At 31.2% G+C, this 25,024-nt stretch overlaps 1 protein-coding gene across 1 annotated transcript in view; it reads right to left on the bottom strand.

Annotated features, from left to right (window-relative positions):
* LOC136979335 (ATP-binding cassette sub-family C member 4-like) overlaps window positions 1-25,024 on the bottom strand; it is a 60,742-nt gene that overhangs the window by 16,065 nt on the left and 19,653 nt on the right. The window contains exon 2 of the mRNA XM_067275282.1: window positions 10,958-11,068. Coding sequence (XP_067131383.1) covers window positions 10,958-11,068 — 111 coding nt within the window. The remainder of the gene's footprint in view (window positions 1-10,957; window positions 11,069-25,024) is intronic.

Raw genomic sequence — 25,024 nt, 5'->3', positions numbered from 1 at the left:
TATAATAAAATATGTACAAATATACAAATATCAGTATGGCTGACGACCACATAAACATGTGTCATGTGCCGGATTAGATCACTCTGCGTTCTATTATGTTTCTGATTGTCTCGTGTTTTTATCTCTGTTCGGCTACAGTCGTCGCGTTTCATTTGATGCCTCGCGCCAGCGTGCGACGTCCTAAGCGATGATGCAACCGCACTTGATGCCAGCGTCAACCAAAAAGTTCAAACTCTCCAACTTCAAGCACCAAAGTTTGATATTTAAAAATTTTTAAAAAGTCTCGGCGGGCCGCAACCTATGTATTGGTGAACTATGTGTTTGACACGCCTGTTCTATGGCGATGTCGGGTTTCTACTGGCTGCCGTTGTTTATGGCAAATCTCTTTTTCTGTAGACTGCTGTCAATTGTGGCCAATTATAGTGATGAACTGAGTCTCCTATGGCATGTTCGAATTTTTCGTGAACTAAATCGAATGGCAGGAAAATTGCTTTTTTTATTGTATTTTCTGAGCAATAGCGTAAAAGTATTTTCGGTTACTAATGGGATGTATGGGGCCAGGCAGAGGGGTAGGTAAACAGATGTTTGTCAAACCTTGGCGATAAGGTCATAAGGATGGAAGTCGATTTCCTTTTTTTCGTAAAAAATGACACTGTATCTTTCTTTTTCGTAAACAACTTTAAAAAACTAGATATATTTTCCACGCTAATTAATTAATAAATATCCTGACTCTCACATCACTCCCTTAGTTTTTCGAAAAATTTACATGATAAATAAAAGAGGTGTAATTTTTCACAATCATTAATGATAAATTGGGGTTATTCTCTCTTTCTCTTTCTCTCTTAAAATTGTACAAAAAGTGAAAATAATCTTAACCTCTTAACAGTGAGGGACGGAAATAGCCGTCCAAGGCGATCGAGTGGCAGTGGTGAGGGACAGAAATAGCCGTCCAAGGCGATCGAGTGGCAGTGGTGAGGGACAGAAATAGCCGTTAAAAAATTCTTATAAAATACCTGGACCATTTCGTGAAGTTGTAGAATTTTCACGAGTAGTTGGGTTCTCCAACTTTGTTTTGAAATATCCTTTAGTTCTCGAGAAATTACAATAAAAGAAAGAAAATTAAAATAAATATGAAATTTTAGACGGCCATCTATCGACATAAATCGAATTTAAATCTCCCGCCGTCATCTGATTGGTTAAAAAAATTAATATTCCTAATTGGCTCGCGTCAGAAAAAAGTAGGTGTGACTTCTGTAAATGACGCTATCGGGAGTGCACCGATGCGACCGGAAAAAGTAAACAGCCTACGTCATTAGTCTAACGGTCCTTGTCTGACCTACTTTTCGTAGAATCAACATTGGAGTAAGCTGTAGTAAAACGTAGTAGTTTATAGTAAAACGGTCTTCTCTAATATTCATAGTACTTTGTAAAGCTTGGATTTCAATTTAATAAGTATTATTTAGTTCAGAAACATTATAAATACATCATTAAGTAGGAGAATAACGAAAAACTTTATTTTTTAGTATAATACAATTTACAAAATCGAAAGTTCGTATATCGTAATATTATAAAAAACTACATCGGAACATACAAAGTCACCTAATTTACTTAAATTCAGTTCATTATACAACTGTAGATACTCTTGCCTTCCTCAGTTTCCTCAAAACAAAATTCGAAAACTTCAATTAATTCTATAAATATTTAAGCGCCATTACTATTTGAATTAACTGTAATTACAAATATAACTGAAAAATATTTTCGACATAAACCCTAGGCAATAATTATCAAAACAAAATTCTTCAAGTATAAATTTTTCTGATCGAGTAATATGTAATAATAGTTTTATCTATTACTCTTGCCATATTCAACTTTCTATGTTCACATCCATTTAGTTTCATCTAATTACACTTTAAATGTAAAAAAATCTACCAACAAATAAGTTTTCTAATAAAGATACTACTTGCTAATTAAAGTTTGTATTCTTCTTTGACGTAGTTCTACGTTTTAGCACTAAATTGGTAGACATGTCTAAATAACACGCTTATAAACACTAAATGCCATAAATGTTTCGAAATTAGAACTAGATAATTATATGCACAAATAAATTTACATGCCTTCATTTACATCCAAACAAAAATCAGTTCTCGCAAATTGTCGAAAAATAAATTATTTTCAACTTTTCTTTCTGAATTTAGAACTAATTCACAGTAAACTTTATGCCTTAAAATATCCATTGCAATCAACGCAAAATGTATGAATCCACGTAATAAAAAATTATCGCAGTGAACTTCGAAAAAACGAGAAACACAGAATTATTAAACCGCACTCTACAGAATCTGGCGCGAACTGTCGTATACAATAAACAAAACGAAAATGCTCTTGTTCAATGTCATCAGGTGACAAAAAGTTTTTAAATAAACGCTAAAAGTTTTAAAGAATTCTTTCACAAAAACCGAGGAATTTTATTAATACACAATAACTAAATCTGTTTAAAAAAGGTTAATAATTTTCCATTATAATTATGCAAATTAGATATAAAAAAGATCATCGCGCAAATTCTCCCGCGAACCATGGATGACTCTTACGTCATCTGGATTGAAGTTTCCTGCAAAATACTGAAAATTTTTATATAATTATTTTACTAATTCAGCCAAATTTAAATAATATAAAATGTCTAGATCTGTTAAATAATAATTAGTGATGTACTATCATTAATATGCAAATTAGATATGACAAAGATCACTGTGGAAAAATTCCCGCCAAGATAAAAATAGCTTTCGGTCACGTGATCACCAAGAAATACGCCTTAAATTTAATGTTTGTGTACAAATTAATACATTTTAACTAATGTCATCGTTTAAAATTTAATGTTTCTGTAAAAATTAGTAAATTGTAACAAATTTCATCAAAGACAACAGAATAATTTTCAGCTCATAAAAACTCTACAATAAATGATTATTTCTTCGAAAGACGTCGATATGCACGAATAAATAATAAATATGCAATAATGCTTTTATCCATTTTAAGTGGATATTGTAAACATTAAGCTATTTAATTTGTTTGGCTTTTATAATTTAGTTTCCGAATATTTTACTGTGAAATTCCATTTAGTAAACAGAAACAAAGACAAGCTATTAATTATAAACAGGACAATAGAATAATTTTTACGTAAATTGAGTGAAAATACAGAAAAAAACAAATTATATCAAAGATGGGGACAAACAAGCTTACATCCCCAGAACAGAGCTTATAATTTGTTGCCAATTCCAGCCTGTTCCTACTTTGACTGTTTTATGTTGGTAAAAACTTATTTTTTTAAAATAAAAGTACTTTGTTGTTAGTGAAGAAAGATAAAAGTATCGAAATATAATATTCAGAATTAAAAATATTGATGTATGTCCATATTAGAAATGTATATATTTTCCGATATTAGAAATAATATCACGAAAAAAACATTATATAAGTGAAATACGGCTATAAACAATTTCTTTCTGTCAAATAAATTACGGATTAAACAGGCTTAGTTAGAAAAATTCAATCGCGAATAACTGACTTTAAATATACAGAGGATACAGTATGCTTGTTATGTGATAGTATTTGCGTTTACAAATTAACAGAATTTTGAAATCCAATGTGTGACCTACTTTCTCTAACGTAGTAAAACAAAGTAAGTTGCAGTACAACAATACACATAAACATAAATAAATTAGTAGCCCAATAATACATACTTTCATGTAAATCCATATGTTATATCCAAAAGTCAGTTTTCCCAAATTGTCGAAAAATAAATTATTTTCAACTTTTCTTTCTGAATTTAGAATTAATTCACAGTAAACTTTATGCCTTAAAATATCCATTGCAATCAACGCAAAGTGTATGAATCCACGTAATAAAAAATTATCGCAGTGAACTTCGAAAAAACGAGAAACACAGAATTATTAAACCGCACTCTACAGAATCTGGCGCGAACTGTCGTATACAATAAACAAAACGAAAATGCTCTTGTTCAATGTCATCAGGTGACAAAAAGTTTTTAAATAAACGCTAAAAGTTTTAAAGAATTCTTTCACAAAAACCGAGGAATTTTATTAATACACAATAACTAAATCTGTTTAAAAAAGGTTAATAATTTTCCATTATAATTATGCAAATTAGATATAAAAAAGATCATCGCGCAAATTCTCCCGCGAACCATGGATGACTCTTACGTCATCTGGATTGAAGTTTCCTGCAAAATACTGAAAATTTTTATATAATTATTTTACTAATTCAGCCAAATTTAAATAATATAAAATGTCTAGATCTGTTAAATAATAATTAGTGATGTACTATCATTAATATGCAAATTAGATATGACAAAGATCACTGTGGAAAAATTCCCGCCAAGATAAAAATAGCTTTCGGTCACGTGATCACCAAGAAATACGCCTTAAATTTAATGTTTGTGTACAAATTAATACATTTTAACTAATGTCATCGTTTAAAATTTAATGTTTCTGTAAAAATTAGTAAATTGTAACAAATTTCATCAAAGACAACAGAATAATTTTCAGCTCATAAAAACTCTACAATAAATGATTATTTCTTCGAAAGACGTCGATATGCACGAATAAATAATAAATATGCAATAATGCTTTTATCCATTTTAAGTGGATATTGTAAACATTAAGCTATTTAATTTGTTCGGCTTTTATAATTTAGTTTCCGAATATTTTACTGTGAAATTCCATTTAGTAAACAGAAACAAAAACAAGCTATTAATTATAAACAGGACAATAGAATAATTTTTACGTAAATTGAGTGAAAATACAGAAAAAAACAAATTATATCAAAGATGGGGACAAACAAGCTTACATCCCCAGAACAGAGCTTATAATTCGTTGTTATTTTCAGCCTGTTTCTACTTTGACTGTTTTTTGTTGGTAAAAAGTTAATGTTTTAAGATGTTCTTAGTGAAGAAACATAAAAGTATCGAAATATAATATTCACACACACAAAAATATTCATGTATGTCGACATTAGAAATTTGAAATCAATTATAGAATGTCCTGGATAGAGATATCGTGTGATTGTCTGTTTCTTCTGTCTTATTTTGTTTTTCTACGTGAAAATAAGATATCTTTTATAACTATTGATAATATAAACATTTTGTTTCTTTATATATTACCTTCAATTACAGCTGCAAACTTTAACACATGGAGCATGTGAGAAAGTATTATTGTATAGATTATTACATTTTTATGAATACACCTGAGACTCGTGACAATATAGGCCTATATTAACCTACTTTAAGTGTCAATATTTTATTTAGAATCATTTTAAACGTTATTATTACATCAAATTATGAAATGGAATGTTCCAAGTATAGGAGTAAGAGGGAGGGGAAAGAAGCCATGCGTGGGGAAAAAATGAGTTTTTATCTAAATTATAATAAAATTTACTTATATTTACGATAAATATCGATAATTTTCTTTTGGAGAAATGTATCTTGATAAAATTAATTATCTATATGAATGAAACTTTCAATAATACATTAGTTACAATGACTGACGTTCCTTTCTTACCCTTTCGTAGTATGTCTTATTATTAAACATAGTTTTCTAGATTATAGCATAATAATGTGTAAAAAAAAGGAAAATTCTGTTAATTTGTAAACGCAAATACTATCACATAACAAGCATACTGTATCCTCTGTATATTTAAAGTCAGTTATTCGCGATTGAATTTTTCTAACTAAGCCTGTTTAATCCGTAATTTATTTGACAGAAAGAAATTGTTTATAGCCGTATTTCACTTATATAATGTTTTTTTCGTGATATTATTTCTAATATCGGAAAATATATACATTTCTAATATGGACATACATCAATATTTTTAATTCTGAATATTATATTTCGATACTTTTATCTTTCTTCACTAACAACAAAGTACTTTTATTTTAAAAAAATAAGTTTTTACCAACATAAAACAGTCAAAGTAGGAACAGGCTGGAATTGGCAACAAATTATAAGCTCTGTTCTGGGGATGTAAGCTTGTTTGTCCCCATCTTTGATATAATTTGTTTTTTTCTGTATTATCACTCAATTTACGTAAAAATTATTCTATTGTCCTGTTTATAATTAATAGCTTGTTTTTGTTTCTGTTTACTAAATGGAATTTCACAGTAAAATATTCGGAAACTAAATTATAAAAGCCGAACAAATTAAATAGCTTAATGTTTACAATATCCACTTAAAATGGATAAAAGCATTATTGCATATTTATTATTTATTCGTGCATATCGACGTCTTTCGAAGAAATAATCATTTATTGTAGAGTTTTTATGAGCTGAAAATTATTCTGTTGTCTTTGATGAAATTTGTTACAATTTACTAATTTTTACAGAAACATTAAATTTTAAACGATGACATTAGTTAAAATGTATTAATTTGTACACAAACATTAAATTTAAGGCGTATTTCTTGGTGATCACGTGACCGAAAGCTATTTTTATCTTGGCGGGAATTTTTCCACAGTGATCTTTGTCATATCTAATTTGCATATTAATGATAGTACATCACTAATTATTATTTAACAGATCTAGACATTTTATATTATTTAAATTTGGCTGAATTAGTAAAATAATTATATAAAAATTTTCAGTATTTTGCAGGAAACTTCAATCCAGATGACGTAAGAGTCATCCATGGTTCGCGGGAGAATTTGCGCGATGATCTTTTTTATATCTAATTTGCATAATTATAATGGAAAATTATTAACCTTTTTTAAACAGATTTAGTTATTGTGTATTAATAAAATTCCTCGGTTTTTGTGAAAGAATTCTTTAAAACTTTTAGCGTTTATTTAAAAACTTTTTGTCACCTGATGACATTGAACAAGAGCATTTTCGTTTTGTTTATTGTATACGACAGTTCGCGCCAGATTCTGTAGAGTGCGGTTTAATAATTCTGTGTTTCTCGTTTTTTCGAAGTTCACTGCGATAATTTTTTATTACGTGGATTCATACACTTTGCGTTGATTGCAATGGATATTTTAAGGCATAAAGTTTACTGTGAATTAATTCTAAATTCAGAAAGAAAAGTTGAAAATAATTTATTTTTCGACAATTTGGGAAAACTGACTTTTGGATATAACATATGGATTTACATGAAAGTATGTATTATTGGGCTACTAATTTATTTATGTTTATGTGTATTGTTGTACTGCAACTTACTTTGTTTTACTACGTTAGAGAAAGTAGGTCACACATTGGATTTCTGACATAAAACTGTCGGCTTTTTCAGAGTGAAGCGGACCTTCTCAATGAAGTGTGTTTTAGGGAAGTTATGCTTTCTTTTTCTGATGCATGCCAATTGTGAAAATTGTTTTTAAAATTAAATATCGGTCAATGACGATAACATATGTTATAAATGTGAAGATGAATATAAAAATATTTCTACATTTCTTTATTGTTTTGTTGTTTCTTATAGATTAATTCATTTAAATTTATTATATGTAAAGTAAGTTTATTTACAAAATGCTAATATTTTAATCCGCTTTAATATTTCGGTGTAAATTTGAACAAGGAATTTTAAAACTTTAAATAAAAGATATACTGAAATTTTTTTTTATTTACAATGATTACGTCACTTCTACAGAAAGTAGAACACGAGACGACCTTCACCCACATTTCAGTCTGGGGGGAAAGGCCGCCAGTTGTAGTCATAACAACCTTTACGTCTTCTATTGTTGTGGATGAAATTCGTTAACTGTCAATTACATTTTCTTGAATTTGATTCGCAGGTTGGAAAAATCGTCATTACTTAAATGCTTAAAACTTTAAAAAATTTTATAAAATTGAAAATAAATTCAAAAGTTTTGAAAAAATCGTATCGGATGGAAAATCAAAAAAGAATTTAATATAAATTTGAAAAAAAAATTTTTAGCAAAAAGTTACCGCGAAAAAAATTCATATATAAAAAAATTATGTGATAATAAAGAACGATTTTTTCTTTACAAGACGTAACTGTTTAAAAATTTTTTTTCCTAAACGGAAACGAGAAAAACGCGTGGGAAAATTCTTAAAAAAATTCCCACGGTTTATCTCCACAACTAACTGGTAGAGCCGAGACCGACTGTTCCACTGTTAAGAGGTTAATCTACACATATTCAGTAAACACCAAGGTGTTTTCAGGATACCATCTGAATATTACCACAATGGTTGCATCAATTTTAACCCTGCCAAACCCATAAGGAACTTACAAAAATACTCTCTTTTACTACCCACAAAATAATATCAGTTTTAGAAATTAGCATTTAAAAAAATCATTAACAAAATGCAATACTGTTATTTATGTTTTGAATAAAAATCTCAAATATTGTAATTAGTTTTTACAAAACGTGCATTCTAAATTTTTCCCTGATTATAAAAGTCTTCTAGAGCTTTATGGACTTGAGATACAGCAGTCCCTTTTGATTATGTTATATTAGATAATAAAATATGCAGAATGTTTATTAAAAAATATGCAATTTAAATAATTTTGTTATATTTTAGCAAATTTTACTTTAATTTATACACATAACAACCGTTTCCCTCTTCTATATAGTATGGATATAGGCAATCACGTTGACAAGAAATATAAAGAATGGCAAGTACTTAGAATTTAATGAATGTTTATAATCTATTATCGTCTGACAAAACGGTGTAATAATTTAAAAATTTACATGGTCATTTTTTGAAAAAAAATAAATAAATAAAAGCAGTTATATACAATTTGCAAAAATGTAATTGTATCTTGTGAAATAATTTTAAATCTGGAATGAAAAAGTGTCTTCAAATGCAGTACATAGAATAGAAAGTTATTCTCTACTGTTCTGTTTAACAAACTGCATGAACTTAATTCACAGTCACAAAAATGAGTGAGACTATAACTAAAGTATTTGCATATTGCATACAAAACATACTCTTAGTGCCTTATTTGTTATAGCTGAAAATGTGTCTTCACCTCCAGCATAAAATGTGTAAAAATATTTTCTATAAAAATAATTGAAATTTTTAATATAATTACAGTAAGACCCTGCTTAATGCTGCCTTTCTTAACACTGATTCAATATAACACGGTATTTCAGTGATTCATACATAATACGATTATTCCCAAATACGAACCAATCAACAAAAGGTGGCAGTTCGTCATAGCGCTGTACTTCCCTTAAATCTATGATTGTTTTGTGCAATTTTGGAAAAAAATATAATATCACGGATGCCATAGGAAATATCGATTTCGCTTTGAAAAACTAACTGATAAATGCATGAACAGAATGTGGAAGAAGTTATGGCTGGAGGTATCCAAGAATTCTCATTGAGAAGAGCCTATCGCTGTATCGTTAGGTTGAAAACTTGTCAACTTACTCGATACAGAAGATGTAGACGAGCAGGATATTGGGGAGTTGGGGTTTCTGGTAAGAGCCTCACTAACGACAACTTCAAGAACTGGTAGAACAAGGAATTCATGTAGAACTGGAGAATAGAGATTCTGAAGACAAACCCAAAACATTTCTCTACAGTTTTCCTTAGTAAAAGTTTGATAATGATAACAGAAATTGTTGATTAAATTGTAGCGCATGATCCAGATTTTGATAGGATACTAAAGCAAAATGAGGCATTTTGGATGGAATCTTCTGTTATTGACATTTGCTTAAAGAAAGGAAAAGAAAGCGATCAATGAAACTACACGTCTTCATTGCAAAAAAACAAGAATTTCAGAAAACCCAGGACCTTAACAAAAAATTAACTTAATTTTTTTGTGCGCATATGTTTATATGTTATTTAACATATACTATTATGCAAAAATTTATATAAAAATAACATAAATTTATAGGAAATTTGCTTATTTTTTGGTCACGTGTTGCCCTATCTCTACTCTATGTTAAAATGGTCTCGTTTAACGCTGTTTCGCTTAGTGCTTTGTCATCTAGGAACGCATCCCCCTGACATTAAGCGGGGTCTTACTGTATATGGTTAATCTTTACTTATGTGTGCTGTCATGGCGGTGAGATGCACATTCTAACCTAACCTAACATATTCTAATAAATTACCAAAATTACTAATGTATAAAATATGTAAAATAACTCAAATACAGTCAAAACTGTTTTTATGCGGGGGATAGGGACCGCATAAAAAAAAACGCATAAAAAAAATCTCACGAAACTTCACGAATGGCTGTAAATAACAGTTTTCGCGACACAATTAAAAAATATTTTTTAATTGAAGTCTCACATAGAAAATAACTCAAAACCGTACGAAATAGAATTTATTGACAACAGATGTCATCACTTGACTGCATCGTCTGGTCTATCGTCTGTTTTACATATTTTTGTCCAGGTGGTGTTTTGTTGACTTAAAAAGTAAATTATTTCATTTTTCGCATATTCATGCAATAATATTACTATAATAAGTGCATTTATGCTATAATAAGTTTATTTAGCTATAATAAGTCAACGTAAGACATGACGAATCGCACGAGACTAGTCGCCAACTATACCGCACAAATTAAAAATTCGCATTAAAAAAATCGCACAAATAAAAATCGCACATAAAAAGAGCGCATAAAAACAGGTTTGACTGTAATTAATAATATAGAAAAAGGATTTTGGTAATTTATTAGAATATGTTAGGTTATGTTAGAACGCACATTCTGCCATGACGGTGCACATAGATAAAGATTAACCAATTACATAATATAACAAAACTGTGTAATGGACAATCATAATTGCTTAATATTTCAACCAATTCATTTTCATAACAATTATCTAGGTCACAAGTAAAAACCCAAAAACTAAGTTATTTGTAATCACAGTTTAATTACATGTGGTGGGAGTACTTGTGATTTAACAGAATAATATACTTATTATCTCTTTTGGCTAGTTTAGACAAGTGTTCGGTTTAATCAGAATAAACATAAGAAGTTGGTTCACTTACTTCTGAAGCATATTTCCAAGATACTCTGAAGTATGAAATTTGGAAATTTCGTATAAATCTTCTTCTGTTAAAACGCGTCTTGTTCCTTTGATTATTATTGGGAAAAGCCAACTGAAAAATAAATAAATTATTTTTTATTGTTTATTACAATTATATTTTTCTGCAAACTTTACAAACTACTACGAATATTATAAAAAACCGTTTTACTATAAATTACTACGTCTTACTACTGTGGGTACCGAGGAGGGACGACGAGGTCAGTCCTCTGTCTAATTTCGGCTAACAAGTCGGAGGGACTTGCACACGTGTCAGGGATGGCTTATTTGCCGGTAGGGATCCCGTAGGGACGGGACTACTTTTTATCCGGTCGAGTGTAGGAGGGAAGGTGGAGTCGTGGTAAGGCGATAAGCGAATATTCGAGCAAACAAGACACCATTTAACAGGATAACAACGATTTAATGGAAAACAAAATATACGTTACAAAAATCTGACATAAAAGGGGTGACATATAAAAAGCTATATATCCCTATCACGCGAAGGGAGAGAGAGAGTTCACATAAGTGGGTTCCATACCTCTTAGACAATCAGTATTTCCAATATTCTGTCGGTCACAAGGATCGGTAATTCTTTTGAAGAGAAGGATCGGTAACTCTTGAGGCACAACGTAAAATATTCCCTTGGGCAGGAAGGACAAAAATGGACGAGATCGCGACTCGATCTAAATCGATGATTAATTCCCCACAGGGGGGGGAGGAAGCATCTTATATAGCTTTTTGCTGGGAAAGTTGGTCACGTGCATGTGCTTAGGCCATAGGTGTTCCCGGGATTGGAAACAACACGGCGAATTCGGGCGCTAACTATAAACTTAAGTTGCAAGATGATCTGTACTCAGCGTAAGAACAATGGATAGTTAACAGTTATACGGCCGGGGACGCACATTTTCTCGTCCAGGACCGTTTTTAGGCAGGATGTTTATAATAGGAAAATTTTCGATTCGATATAGGGAACAATTTTATTATAAGTCGTATTATATTCGGATTATATCCGGATTATAAAGATACATTTTGAGCCACAACAACGCGTGGCCGGGTCAGCTAGTTTTTTATAATTTTATGTCAAGGGGATTTCTAGATCTCACACTACGTTTTACTCTAATGTTGATTTCACAAAAAGTGGGTCAGACAAAGATTGTTAGACTGATGATATAGGCTGTCGCTTTTCCAGGTTGCATCGGAGCTCTCGTGATAGCGTGATTTACAGAAGTGACACCTACTTTCTTCTGACTCGATCCAATTAGGAACATTAATTTTTTTAACCAATCAGATGATGGCGGGATGTTTAAATTCGATTTATGTCCATAGATGACCCTCTACACTTTCATATTTATTTTAATTTTCTCTCTTTTATTGTAATTTCTCAAAAACTAAAGGATATTCCAAAAGAAAGTTGTAGAGTCCAACTCTTCATGAATATTCTACGACTTTACGAAATGGTCCAGGTATTTTATATGAATGTTTTTGCGGATATATAAGTCGCTCACCACTGCCACACGATCTCCCTTGACATATATGTACGTCGCTCACTGCTGAGTGGTCAAGTGACTTAAGTCTGAATGCTTATAAGAATTCAACAATATAATAATTTCAGCCAATTGAGTTTATGCTGTGTTAGAAATGAAATTGAAATATGTTTCTGTCAACCAAAAAGCTTGCTGCCAACTGTTTCTGCAAAAATGGTGCTTATGCAAGAGAATGCTCAAGAATATTTGACACTCATCGCGTGAATTTACAAAACATGATTGATGCCTTATTGAAGGAAAAAACATTAATAATATCATAAATTTATGGATTTCTGTAAGATGAAACAAAACAAATAACATATTTTTATTGATTTTAAAGCTTGTAGAAAATGTGAGTGAAATCATGCAGTTTTTGAATTCATAGGCGATCTTGCCGCTGTGTTTTATGTGCTGATAATGCAGAGAAAACTTCTGCTAAATCTGTACCTAACATTAAGCCCAAACATGCCCATAAGTAGAACATGACTGCTTTATTGAATGGTAAACATAGCCACAATAAATGCATCGGTATATACTTAGACGACAGAAAAAACAATTCAGAGAAGGAAAAAAAGTCTTTCCTAATGTTGAATGTCTACTTGTTTCTTCTAAATGTGAAAGTACAATACAACAACCAAACCTTCATACAAACACAAGAACCCGAAACAGAAGTGTGTGGATTTGTTTTAAAAATACGAATTAATCAGTAGAGTGATATTTGTATATCTATTTCAAGGCACAAAAGGCAGTGTAACCTACAGTATAAGAAAAAAAGACATAAAAATGCTTTATATTTGCAATGATTGTGGTCAGTTTGTATGTAAATATCATACAGCAATGTATGTACAGTGAAAATTATGTAGATAAGCTAGTAAAAAAAAATTTGTTTCTCTTGGGTTTCGATGAATTTTGCTTTCATCTGCCATATTTACAGAATTATATTGAACTTTGCTCACTCCATGCTTTGCAGTAAATCAAATATTAAGTACAGGGGAAGGTCGGGTAGTACTGTCGGGTAGTATCGGACAAGCGTTATTTTTAACATTTGCTGCAGGTTTCAGAACCTGTGAAGACACCAGCATGTTTGGGTGAATAAGGAAAGTTCAGATTCTCACTATATTTAGTCAATCAGTAGTGTTGTTGACACGTGGCAGAATATTTGATAGTTTTAATAGTATTTTGAGTGAACGAAGATGATTTCTGGTTTTTTTTTTATTTATTTATTTAAACTCTTTTCTCCCTGTGGGCACTAAGAGGGCCTCTTTTAGAAGGCTCACTATGGATTCGGCCAGGCCCACAATGGGGCGACCGGGTGGTGAGGGACGGGGCCTGACATATCCAAACAGACCACCCCCCGAAAAATTCCTGGGGATTATTCGACTCGATCGGATTCGATCCCGGGTGCCCCAGAGCAGTAGGCTGCCACCTTGACCGCTCGGCCATCCGGCCGATGATATCTGGTTGTCATAGCTTGCCTGAAAATGAGAATAAGTTGTTTTTTTGTTTATTGTTGAAAACAACATTTATTGTTCTTTAACTTGTAGGCGGGAATCTCCGTAAGCTTATTAATACGTACGTGGTAAGTGATGTTTTGATCTATGATGTTTCGTGTTGTTCGGCCAACAATGTTGCGGTTTGTATTGTTATGAGTTGTATCGGAAACAGTTTAAGGTTGATAAGAATTATATTCTCACGGAATGTTTCTGTTTTACAAGAAAACTACAGCAGAATAAAGGAAAGAAACAAGAAAAAAAAAGAATCTATGCAGTTAGGAGAAACCTGCTGGGGAAAATCGTCCACACAAAGAGAAACAAGAAAGAAAACAGTAAATAGGCCAAATCAGTTCAAGAAAAGAAAGAACACTAAGAGACTCACAGCATCATCTGTGGTGAATCCTTTGAAGAAGTCTAGATTCAGTGTAGGATTTGTAAAGGTTGGGCTCACAAAAATTGTGCTGATCTTGAAGAAAACAAATATTTTTATGAATGTGATGTTTGCATTACCAAAAATTAAACACGAAATGCATTTGTCATTAAAACGAATTTTTTAATTTTCAGACTGATAACTTTTAATTTTTTCTCATTTATACCACTTTCTTATCATGTATTAACTTACTTTTACGATCTGTAATTTGTACTTTTATAAATTTCTCAATAATCACTCTGCCTAAAATAACAAGTTGTTTGTGAAATCAAAAGTAATTCTCTTCTTGCAGATTTTTCTTGTGTCCGATACAACTGTCTAAAATTAAACTTGGCAAAAATGTAATGACTGTACAAAGAGTAAAAAATGATTAATATTTTTATCTTAAAAAGTGAATTTTAACAGGTGTTTTTATAACACAATTAAGTTTTGTATGAAATGTAATCTGAACCAATTGAGTTGTAACATTTTTTTTATAATGTAGGAGAAGCTTAGGTATCCGGTACTACCCGATTTTATTCTATGTAATTTACAATAAATATATCCAATTTTAATTATGCGTTATTTTTTATAATAATATAGAAACCAAGACATGTTCAGATCCTAACTCACAAGAGTCTCCACATCTCAGATATCAACACTGACTTCCAAGGGTGAATGTCATAAAGTCATGAAAATCATGCACGTGGAAGGGAAAACCATGACAATTCATTAAAACAATGAGAAGGATTGCGAAACATATTAACAAAAGCAATTAAACATGGAGTGTTGCGAGAAATTTGGATAATTCACAGTCAGCTCTATCTAAAATTCGGTTTAAATATATTTAAACCAGCAGCAGTATAACAGGGAAACACACTGGACATGAAGAGAAGATAGCAAAGCATTAAGTCAGGACACCAAAGAAATTATTTCAAAATTTGAAATGTACATAAAAAGAGACGAATAGAAAGTGAACAAAGCAGCTTTTATTATGTGGCAGATAACAGTAAAAACAGTCATTGAAGAAATGGGATTTTCTTATTCAAGAGCTTTTCAAAAACCAGCATTAAAACTAAAACATAAAAACGAGGTTACGTTAGGACCAACGAAGCAATCATGGACACTCATACACACAGATAATCTTTATTTGTTTACCTGGCACCGTGGTGAAAGGTGAGATAAAATAAAAAGTTGCCTTTTGGCTTGTAAATGGTAAGATTCCGACATTAAGATATAAACAGTCAAATATAATGTCGCGTTCTTATAGCAGACAAAACAAATTATAGAACCCGAATTATGAATCGTGTCGAGTGATGACCAAACAAGAACAAGTTCAGAAAGTTTAAGTATAACATGTGAACAGAAAAACAAAAGATACAAAACAATCAACAAACAATGCGTGCATCCCCACATAGTTTCACATAAAGTTACTTACTGAATGCTCGTCTTTTCAAAGTTACTGCTTGATAAGTTCCTTTAGCAAGATGTAGATATATTTGTTATCAGGCAAAAGACTGGCTGTAGGGCTAATGCATATTCTTTGCTTGTATTTTAAGTTTCACAAGATAGCTCCTGAAAAGAAGCATCAGGAACAGATTCTCATTTTTGCTGCGAAACCTGAATTATCTCCTTAAGAAAAAAAATTCTAATTTTCACGGCTGCAAGAACACAATAGCCAGGTAAGATGTCATGAATGTCGGCAGCTGCCAATGCCAGCTGATCAGCTCTTTCATTCCCAGGAGTACCACAGCACCCTCTCATCCACTCAATAGAGAATTCGTTTTAACTAATTAAAATGATATCCAGAATGTTTCTGCATATCACCTGAAAACTTGGGACGTGAAAAAATCGTAACCGATAAACATTTACGATGTTTCAAACGTCCCAAAGAAAAACATTCTAATTATGTGGTTATGCGATTAGCTTGTTCGCACCACATCTTGGCCTTACTCGTTTCCTCTATAGATATTTAATAACAAAACTATCCTAACCCATGCGAGGGGCCAACATCTTTCGGACCACTTTCACTTGCCCTGCTACATCTTTTTATCATTCATTTGTTCAACCTCTCATTGAATGTGTACCAACATTTCTATATGCGATCATTTTGCTCAGTCTAACTCTTCGTTTGGAAAACTCCCAGCCCACCGTTTTTCGTTTCATTTAACCCATAAAGGCCGTTTGGTTAAAAAAATGTTATGCTCATTTCACCCGACATGCTCTACACTTTCAAAAAGTTTTTATTAATGTGAGTTACAACAGTGGCCGAGTTTATAAAACTCACCGAAGAATTCTAGTTAGTCGCCCCTAGATAGTAAAGCGCATATGGTATCGCTTTGAAGCGCCAAGCTCATATTTATCAAAGAAGAGCTCCAGAAAGGAAATTTGGCTTTTATTTTGTGTATTGTAAGTTTTACTTTGCGAAATATCTTTCTACATTTCAGATGTTTACTTTGGATATCAATTATTTTTTGCCTAATTTGACTAATTAGCTTATTTTACTGCCTTCTATTTGTTTCCAGTTATTGCTGACTATTATAGCTTCTATAACACAATTTGGCCTTAAACAGTACATAAAAATACGATGAAAAAATATAACCGAGATCAAAATCTAAAAGAGGAAGAGTAATGCTTCAAAATGTTTGAACTTATTCACTAGTTTACTTCGATACAGTTATTACTTTATATGTTAAGATTTGAAATATTTTCAAACTGCTCACTTTTAAAATACAATAGGGCCTACTATTAAAGAATATAAGAAAAGTTTGATGGGAAACGTGATGTCCAGTTTGAGTATGACCACTTTCTAACTGATCTAATGTTTGCCGACAACAGCGCCATTCTCGCTGACAACGATGCAATGGCCACAGACACGCTTTATGATATCGCCAGTATCGCTCAGTCTTATGGTCTTAAAATAAATGTGTAGAAAACCAAAGTGCACACAATGGATGGATTGCTAGTTACTATTTACATCAATGGAGTCCAAATTGAGCAGGTACAAGAGTTCCACCTTGGGTCACTGATCCAAGAGAGGAAAGTGCCATCTTCGAAAGAAACCCATACCCAAATTGGACAGGCAGCCCATGCATTTGCCTCAGTCAAATGGTGTGCATGGAAAAAAATAACATCACCATGACGACCAAGGTCCGCCTGTTCCGTACGCTGGTACATGGACCCTGCTCAAAACAGATTTGGCCAAACTTGAGACCTTTCAAATGAGATGATTGAGACAGATTCTTGGTACCTGCCTTTGGGATCGTAATACCAACAACGCCATCCGGGCCAGACGTCTACAGCAACCAGCTGTTGAAACGCAGATTCAACAGCAACGGCTGAGATGGTTTGGCCATTTGGGCCGAATGGATACTAACCGAATACCTCACCAACTGCTCTTTTGACGGCGACCTACCATGTGGAAAATCCAACGCACCGCACCTAAGAAAACGTGGACCAAACAAATTGAAGACGACCTCAAGAACCAACGGCTTTATCTGAAGCAGGCAAAAGCGGCAGCCATGGATCGAGGGGAATGGAGGAGCATTGTGGAGAAGGATCGATTTCCTGCAGCACCCACAGCAGCATACTGGTTGCGCAGACACCCCCAACCAAATGCTAGCTAGAGATCAAAGAAGTACAAAGAAAAAAAGGTAATGTTGAGAAAATGATTAATCAAATATTTCAAGAAAACAAATAAACTCCAACATCAACGATGTAATGTTATTATTACACCCGCTGCCATCTATTGGCTCATGGACGCACACTGTAAGGCTCTGCCAACAGGTGAAAAAGAGAATCAGGTTTTAGAATTATATATTTGTATTACTTAATTATATTATTTTTAATATAATTATATTATATATTGTAATTTCATACATTAAATATAAATTATAAACCCCTTATTTTAAACGTATTTATCTCATAGCTATTTTTAAAACAAAACATCCTTCAAAAATTCCCGATTAATTACCACGTGAATAAGCGATATTTAAATTATTCAATGCATATTGTCAACAACTGAATTCTTATCATGACAAATTCAAAACGTAAATTAAATGAAGTTTTCTAGCGTTAAATATTTTCTCTTCTTTTAAATTTATATATTATATTATTGTTATTTAATAATATAATATATATTACTATATTAATTTTATATAACTCAAAAAGTAAATAATTTTTTTCATTCTTAAAATCCATTCTTTAATCTTACCAATCATTCTTTTAGTAAATTGCGTTAAAAATGTAGGTGTGAAATATTATTAATATGCGTAAATCGACGTTCGTTCTTTGTAACATCGCATATAAAAATTTATATTCTGATAATACATGATTCAATGTGTTAATGACAAATTCCGTTACAATGCAGGAATATATTTTATTGTATGAGTAGCCAGCCATCACCTAAATTAAACATGATGTTTTTGTCATTCTCAGAAAAAAATTAATCTTAGTGAAAATAACGGTATAATTATGCGAGGCCATCATAATATATCTTAACTTAAATTCCTGATATAAACTTTGATTTTTCTTCTCCATCGATATTTATATAAGATCTTACGGAGAAATAAAGTTTAGTAAAATATATATCAATAGATAAATAATAAAGTTGACTTTTGAACTATATTTTGAATAAAAATTGTAATAGAGTACAAACTCACCCAATATCGACTATAACAATCTATAATTGTTTGACACAGAAAATATTTAAAGTTATATCTATCCGAGTTTTCTCAAATACACATAAAAAAATACACATTATCGATATAAAAGTTTCACAATGTTGTGCATGCTGCAGGTTTTGCTGCTGATTCTCCGGTTCAGTAACATTAAAAGAATTTAATACAAAAATGATAGAAAATTTATAGACATACTTATGAAAATTAATGACATTATACAAATACAAAAACGAGTTGCTTAACTTTCCCGGTAACATTTGATAACGCCACCTGTTATGACATTTTATTGAAAACATTTATTTATATTTTTAGTTATTATAAAATGACAACAAACTTTGCTTTCACAGTAGAGTTAAAGTTATAAAAAATTAATTTTGAATTTAGTCGAGATATGAGACACAACCCTTTTTATGTTCCCCTCGATCGTTAATAACCACAATTTAATAGCATCAATTCTCCTAATAATCAAATCTCCTTGAAAAATCTCAAAAATTTTCGACAGAAAGCAGAAAGAGAAGTAAGTAAGCTTCAGACAGGGTTAACAAAGTCGTATCTTGCATATACATATACACTAACACCCATACATATAAGAAAAACTCTCTAAGTTTTTTTGCATTTCTCGACGTTTAAAGTTGTACTGGGTCCAACAATGTAAAAAATATTAAGAGAGATCATTTTTAACCGATACCTATACTTTTCTTTTGTTTTTCAAAAAAATTGCAGCTTTAGTTCAGAACTAAGGTCACATCATTAAAGACTTTACTAAACAATTATTAAAATGTTTAAATAATTTTACATACCAATAAAACGCACGAGAAAAAACACCAGCTGAATCGAATGGGTTACTCTTCTGCTTCTTCTCCATTCTGTATTAATATCTCGTTTGTGAAGATGAGCTATAAACTGCGTCTAAAGTATTATTCATTAAATCTATATGTCTATTGCATATTTTATAATTCTAATAGCGTGTTAAAGTGTAAAGGTTTTTTCAGTTATTTATATTCAAAAAACCTTGAAATAATAAACAGTTTAATTATGATATTGAGAGAAAGATTTTTTGCTGATATAATAAAAACATTTCATATTTTTGTATGCTTAAAATATTAGACTACATATAAAGCGATAAATTGTGTGAAAATTGATAAATATATTAAGAATAAGCTAGCGACCAATTACTTCAATTCGATATTATGTGTACGTAGAAGTAATCAAAATTTAGTCAATGCTGCAAATAAATTGTTATTTACATAAGTTCTATTTAATTCACTAAATGTATATGATTAAATTAAGTACAGTGGTTACGGTTATTCTCTACACATAATTTTTTTTAAACGGCATCATCATTCTTAACTACATTCAAGTGTGTAAAGCCATCTGATTTTTTTAATTTAAGTGATAAGAAGAATCAGTTTTTATAAATTAATTCATAAAGTTCGAGTTGATTAAATAGGTCGAAGTGTAATTGTAAAAGTGTTGTTTATATTAAAAAATCTTTCAATGTTTTCTTTACAAGATAAGATTAAAAAATTTGTTGCCAAATAACCTTTATAAAAATACGTAGTTTTACTTTAAAGAATGTATAGTCACTGCCTGCTACAGTTCTGTGATTGTACTGCAATTTAAAAAAAAAATGTAGACGTATAAATTCTCCCTGTCGTCTGTCTTTCCTAATGTCAAGAGCGGTGACTGATAGATAAAACTCGCGACCAGGTTTAACATTCTCAGGGACAGGAAGCTCCGTTTAACTATATTGAAACTTTCGATGCCAACTGGAAGTCACGTAATTTCAATTTATTTTTTTTCGAAAGATATTAGATTGATCATTGGCACAACTCCATTGCTAAAGGAAACATGATATACTGAAGCCAGCCATTATTAATTTGAGGTGCAGAACATATATTTTAAATTAAGTAAATTAAAAATGTGATTAAAAATTGCAGCTTGGCATTGTGACGATGTCACAATAAATAATTTCTCGTTCCATTTTGAAACGTATACTTACTGTCACGGGTGTCTGACTAAAGAGACAAACACGATGTTTGACTGCATGCACTAGATCTGTCATTCTAACAGAGGTTTAGGCGATGAGAACGTTGTAACTTTTTCTCAATTCGTAATATGTGCTAGAATATTGTTTTCTTTCTTCACACATTAGGACGATAAAATCGCTTACAAAAGATTGATTAATGTGATTCTAGCATTTCGTCCCTTAATTCTAAGTTTGAAAGTTACTTTGAAAGTCACATAGTCCTAAGTAAAATAAATTGATCATTATGGATCAGTTTCTTTCAAATTATGTTTTAATGACCTACTAGTTGTTTAGAATTTAACAGAAAAATACAGATACAGTGACTGCGCAGAAACTATTTAATGTAACTTTAGTGAAATTTTCTAGTCTATTTTATAGTAAGATAACAACAATAACCGCATAAGTTTGGAGAAAAATGATTAATAAACAAAAAGAGTGAAATAATATCATTAAAAATAGGATGTCGAACATTAGTAGAACATGTACAGATTGGAATTAATTATAAAGAAAGTAATGACTGAAATCAATGAAATTTACATTAGAATACGATTTTAAAAAAGTGGAAGAAAAGGTTTAGTAAATTGCAAAGTACTGTGTATTAAAAATAAAATCTGAGAAGGATCTAACTGTAACGGAGAATATCAAAATTTATGTATTTCACTAGGAAGGGAAAAGTAATTTCAATTGCTAAAAAAATTGGGAAGAGCTAATTCAACAATTTCAAAGTATCTCAATAATAGAGGACAACAAACAAGAAAACAAAACAGTGGGCGCAAGAGTTCGAAAACACCTAGAGAATGGCATGCAATTGTTCGATGTGTAGTGCAAGGAAACACATTCGTTGAAAAAAACAGAAATGAATTGAAACTGAGCTGCACTAAATCAACAGTACACAATGTCTTGAAATCAACAGACAATGTATCATTAATCAAAATGAAGGAAGGCAACCAGCTCAAGCAGAAACACAAAGAATGTCGATTGCTGTTAGCAAGAAACAACTTTGAAAGAGGAAAAGGATAGCAAAAAGTAATTTTCTCGGATGAGAGAAAATGTAATCCTGACGGAATCTGACGGTATTAAGTATTATTTGGCATAACCTATTAACCTAATAATCCTATTAACGACTAGACTGAAAGCAGCATTCAAAGATAATAGCTGGTGGTGGTGGTGCATTCATGACTTCTGCAGAGATTGGATGGAATGAAAAAACAGTTCTTTTATTTATTGAAGGTCAAACAACCCTCAAACCTATCAGGAGCTTATTTGGAGGAAGCTGCTAACTTATAGACAGAAAGTTCCTGGACAGGACTTTTCATGCAGGATAATGCAAGCTTCCATGTATCAAAATCAACGTTATCCTTCTTTTCAGAGCAAAAACGTCTGACTTTTGAACTGGCCACTCTTTACTGCAGACTTATACCCAATTAAATTCCTTTGGGGTGACTGTTTTCCAAATGTATTGCAATGGAAAGCAATACAAGACTGTCACTCTAGTAAATGCTGCTCTTATTGAGGCATGGGAAAATATTACACAAGAATATTACAGTAGTGTTTTATTACTTCATTGTCTAATCATATTTTTTCAGCTCGTTTCCAAAAATGTAAATAAAGTAGGTACTACTTTTAATTTAAAGATATCATAAGTTAAGATTTTCTATTAATGTTGGACATATTATTTTCTGCTAATAGTATATAACTCTTTTGTTTATTAATCATTTTTCTCAAACTTGTGCAATAATTGCTGATATTTTATTATAAAATGTACTAGAAAATTTCATTAATGTTACATGAAAATAATAGAGTTTCTAGGCAATCACTGTATTTTGTATTATTCTTGTAGAGGCTGTATAATAATTAAATAGCTTACTATATATAAGTATTTGTGAAATAGTAGTATTTAAATTCTTACTTTTGAAAAGGCTGTAATTTTGCAAGAAATCGAAAAGTGCATAAACTGCTGTTTCTGGAAAAGTTTCATTTTTCATATGTCCGTTCTACGAGGAACTTTGTCGTAACATTAAAATTTTGAGTGTCTTACTGGTTTTTACTGGCTTCATTACTAGAACATTGTTTGTTATGTGAGAACCTGGATCTAGAGTGCAGTAAAATGCAGTGGCGTGCCGTCATTGGAAGCGGTGGAAGCGCCGCTTCTCTTATATTTTCTAAAATATAAATTCATATTTGGCAATCATTTTCATATTTTAATGTACTTTGAATTAATCAAAATTAATATTTCATTATAACCGCATTATGTATCCTATTACAAATTTCTGTACTACATGTAAAAAATTGCTATTGTGTAACAATCTTTACTTCCTCAGCAGAATTACCTACAATAATACTCAAACATTAAAACACTTGCTGAGCTTATGGGATTTAAAAACCCATAGAAAGGACATGGCAGCTTTAACTAGTTTAATCTACTTTTGATACAGTATTTATTTATTTATTTATTTATTTATTTTATGTTTGTTAATTAGTAATGTTTTTAATGTGTTTGTAGTTAGTTTAATCCGTTATTATTTAAACCGTTAAAAAATTTTTAAAGATTCGAAAAGTTTTAAATGTCGCGAGCATTCGAAAGCTTTATATTCGAATGTGGAACTGTAATAAATTTTTCCTGAGGATGACCTATAAAAATTAGGTTGAAAACGTTAGAAATTAAAGATAGCAGTAAGCTCAGCAAGTGTTTTGGTGTTTGAGTATTATTGCTATTGTGTATTCGAATATCAGTGGTGGAATGAAAGCACTGTATTGTCGAAAAACCGGGTCAGCTTCCATCTCGAAAATAGTTGAATGGTGCAAAGCAGGCAGATTATAGGCATTCGTGTATGCGCTTTATAGAGCACCAACCTCACCCGGTTTAGCTGGTGGAAGCTACACACCAAAATATCGTATAACGCTTCCAACGATTCTAACTCTTAGCCGCTGGTAGGGAGCTATTTGACTAAGTGAATTGTTCAAGATTTAAAAAGTAAAGAGTATTTAGTGTTATTTTTATGTACGTTTCTTTGCAAAGTTATATTTAATTATAATTTTCTTTTAATTATACTGGAATTATATTGACAGATTGACAAAAAATCTTTAGAGTTTTTATCACTTTTAGATGTTAATAATTTTAATATTATGAAAAACAATTTTTCCAAGCGTGTTTTAATTCTTTAAATTAAATAAATTTTATGGAAAATTTTTTGATTTATCTAAATTACGTAGTGAATCGCAATATTTATATTCGCGTCCAGACTATATTGACAAGTAACTCTTAGACATAAAACATATTATAATTAATGTCGATCCGAACAAAGACGTACTAAAAGAATTATATGATTTAATATTATTAATTTTTACGGTACCATCTACCAGTGCGTTTGTTGAGCACAGTTTTTTTGAACACGAAGCAAATTCATACAATGGCCAGGAATATTCGCTCAGTCAGAGGAAAAATTGTGGTCGCAAGCGTTGCTTTCGATAGAAAAAGAGCTTTCAAATACGTTGAGGACCGGCGACTTTTATGATGAAGTAATTAATGACTTTGCGAAAAAAATTGCCAAATAGAGTTAGTTTATAAAAAATTAAAAAAACAAATTTTTCTATCATTGTTTGTATGATATCAATTTCTATTATGTATATGTATTATTTGTATTTTAGAACTAAAATACATAAATTGTTTATTTTTGACGTTTCTAGTATTTGTTTAAAACTTTTATAGAAATGTGATATACCGGACAGGTCTGACCCCTCACGAAAGATGCGAATAAACAGTTAATTTAGAAAAAAATTTATTACTTTAAAAAACATGGGAAAAATTATTTGTAGTCGGACACCCATTGTTTATATTAAACTGAGACGCAGAAACCATCAATCGCGGAAGGAAGTCGTTCTATGATTGGCGGAACATC

The sequence above is a fragment of the Centruroides vittatus genome, unplaced genomic scaffold (assembly GCF_030686945.1).
Source record: "Centruroides vittatus isolate TY-2023 unplaced genomic scaffold, ASM3068694v2 contig_603, whole genome shotgun sequence".
Lineage (NCBI taxonomy): Eukaryota > Metazoa > Arthropoda > Arachnida > Scorpiones > Buthidae > Centruroides > Centruroides vittatus.
This window is presented reverse-complemented; position numbering and strand designations above follow the sequence as displayed.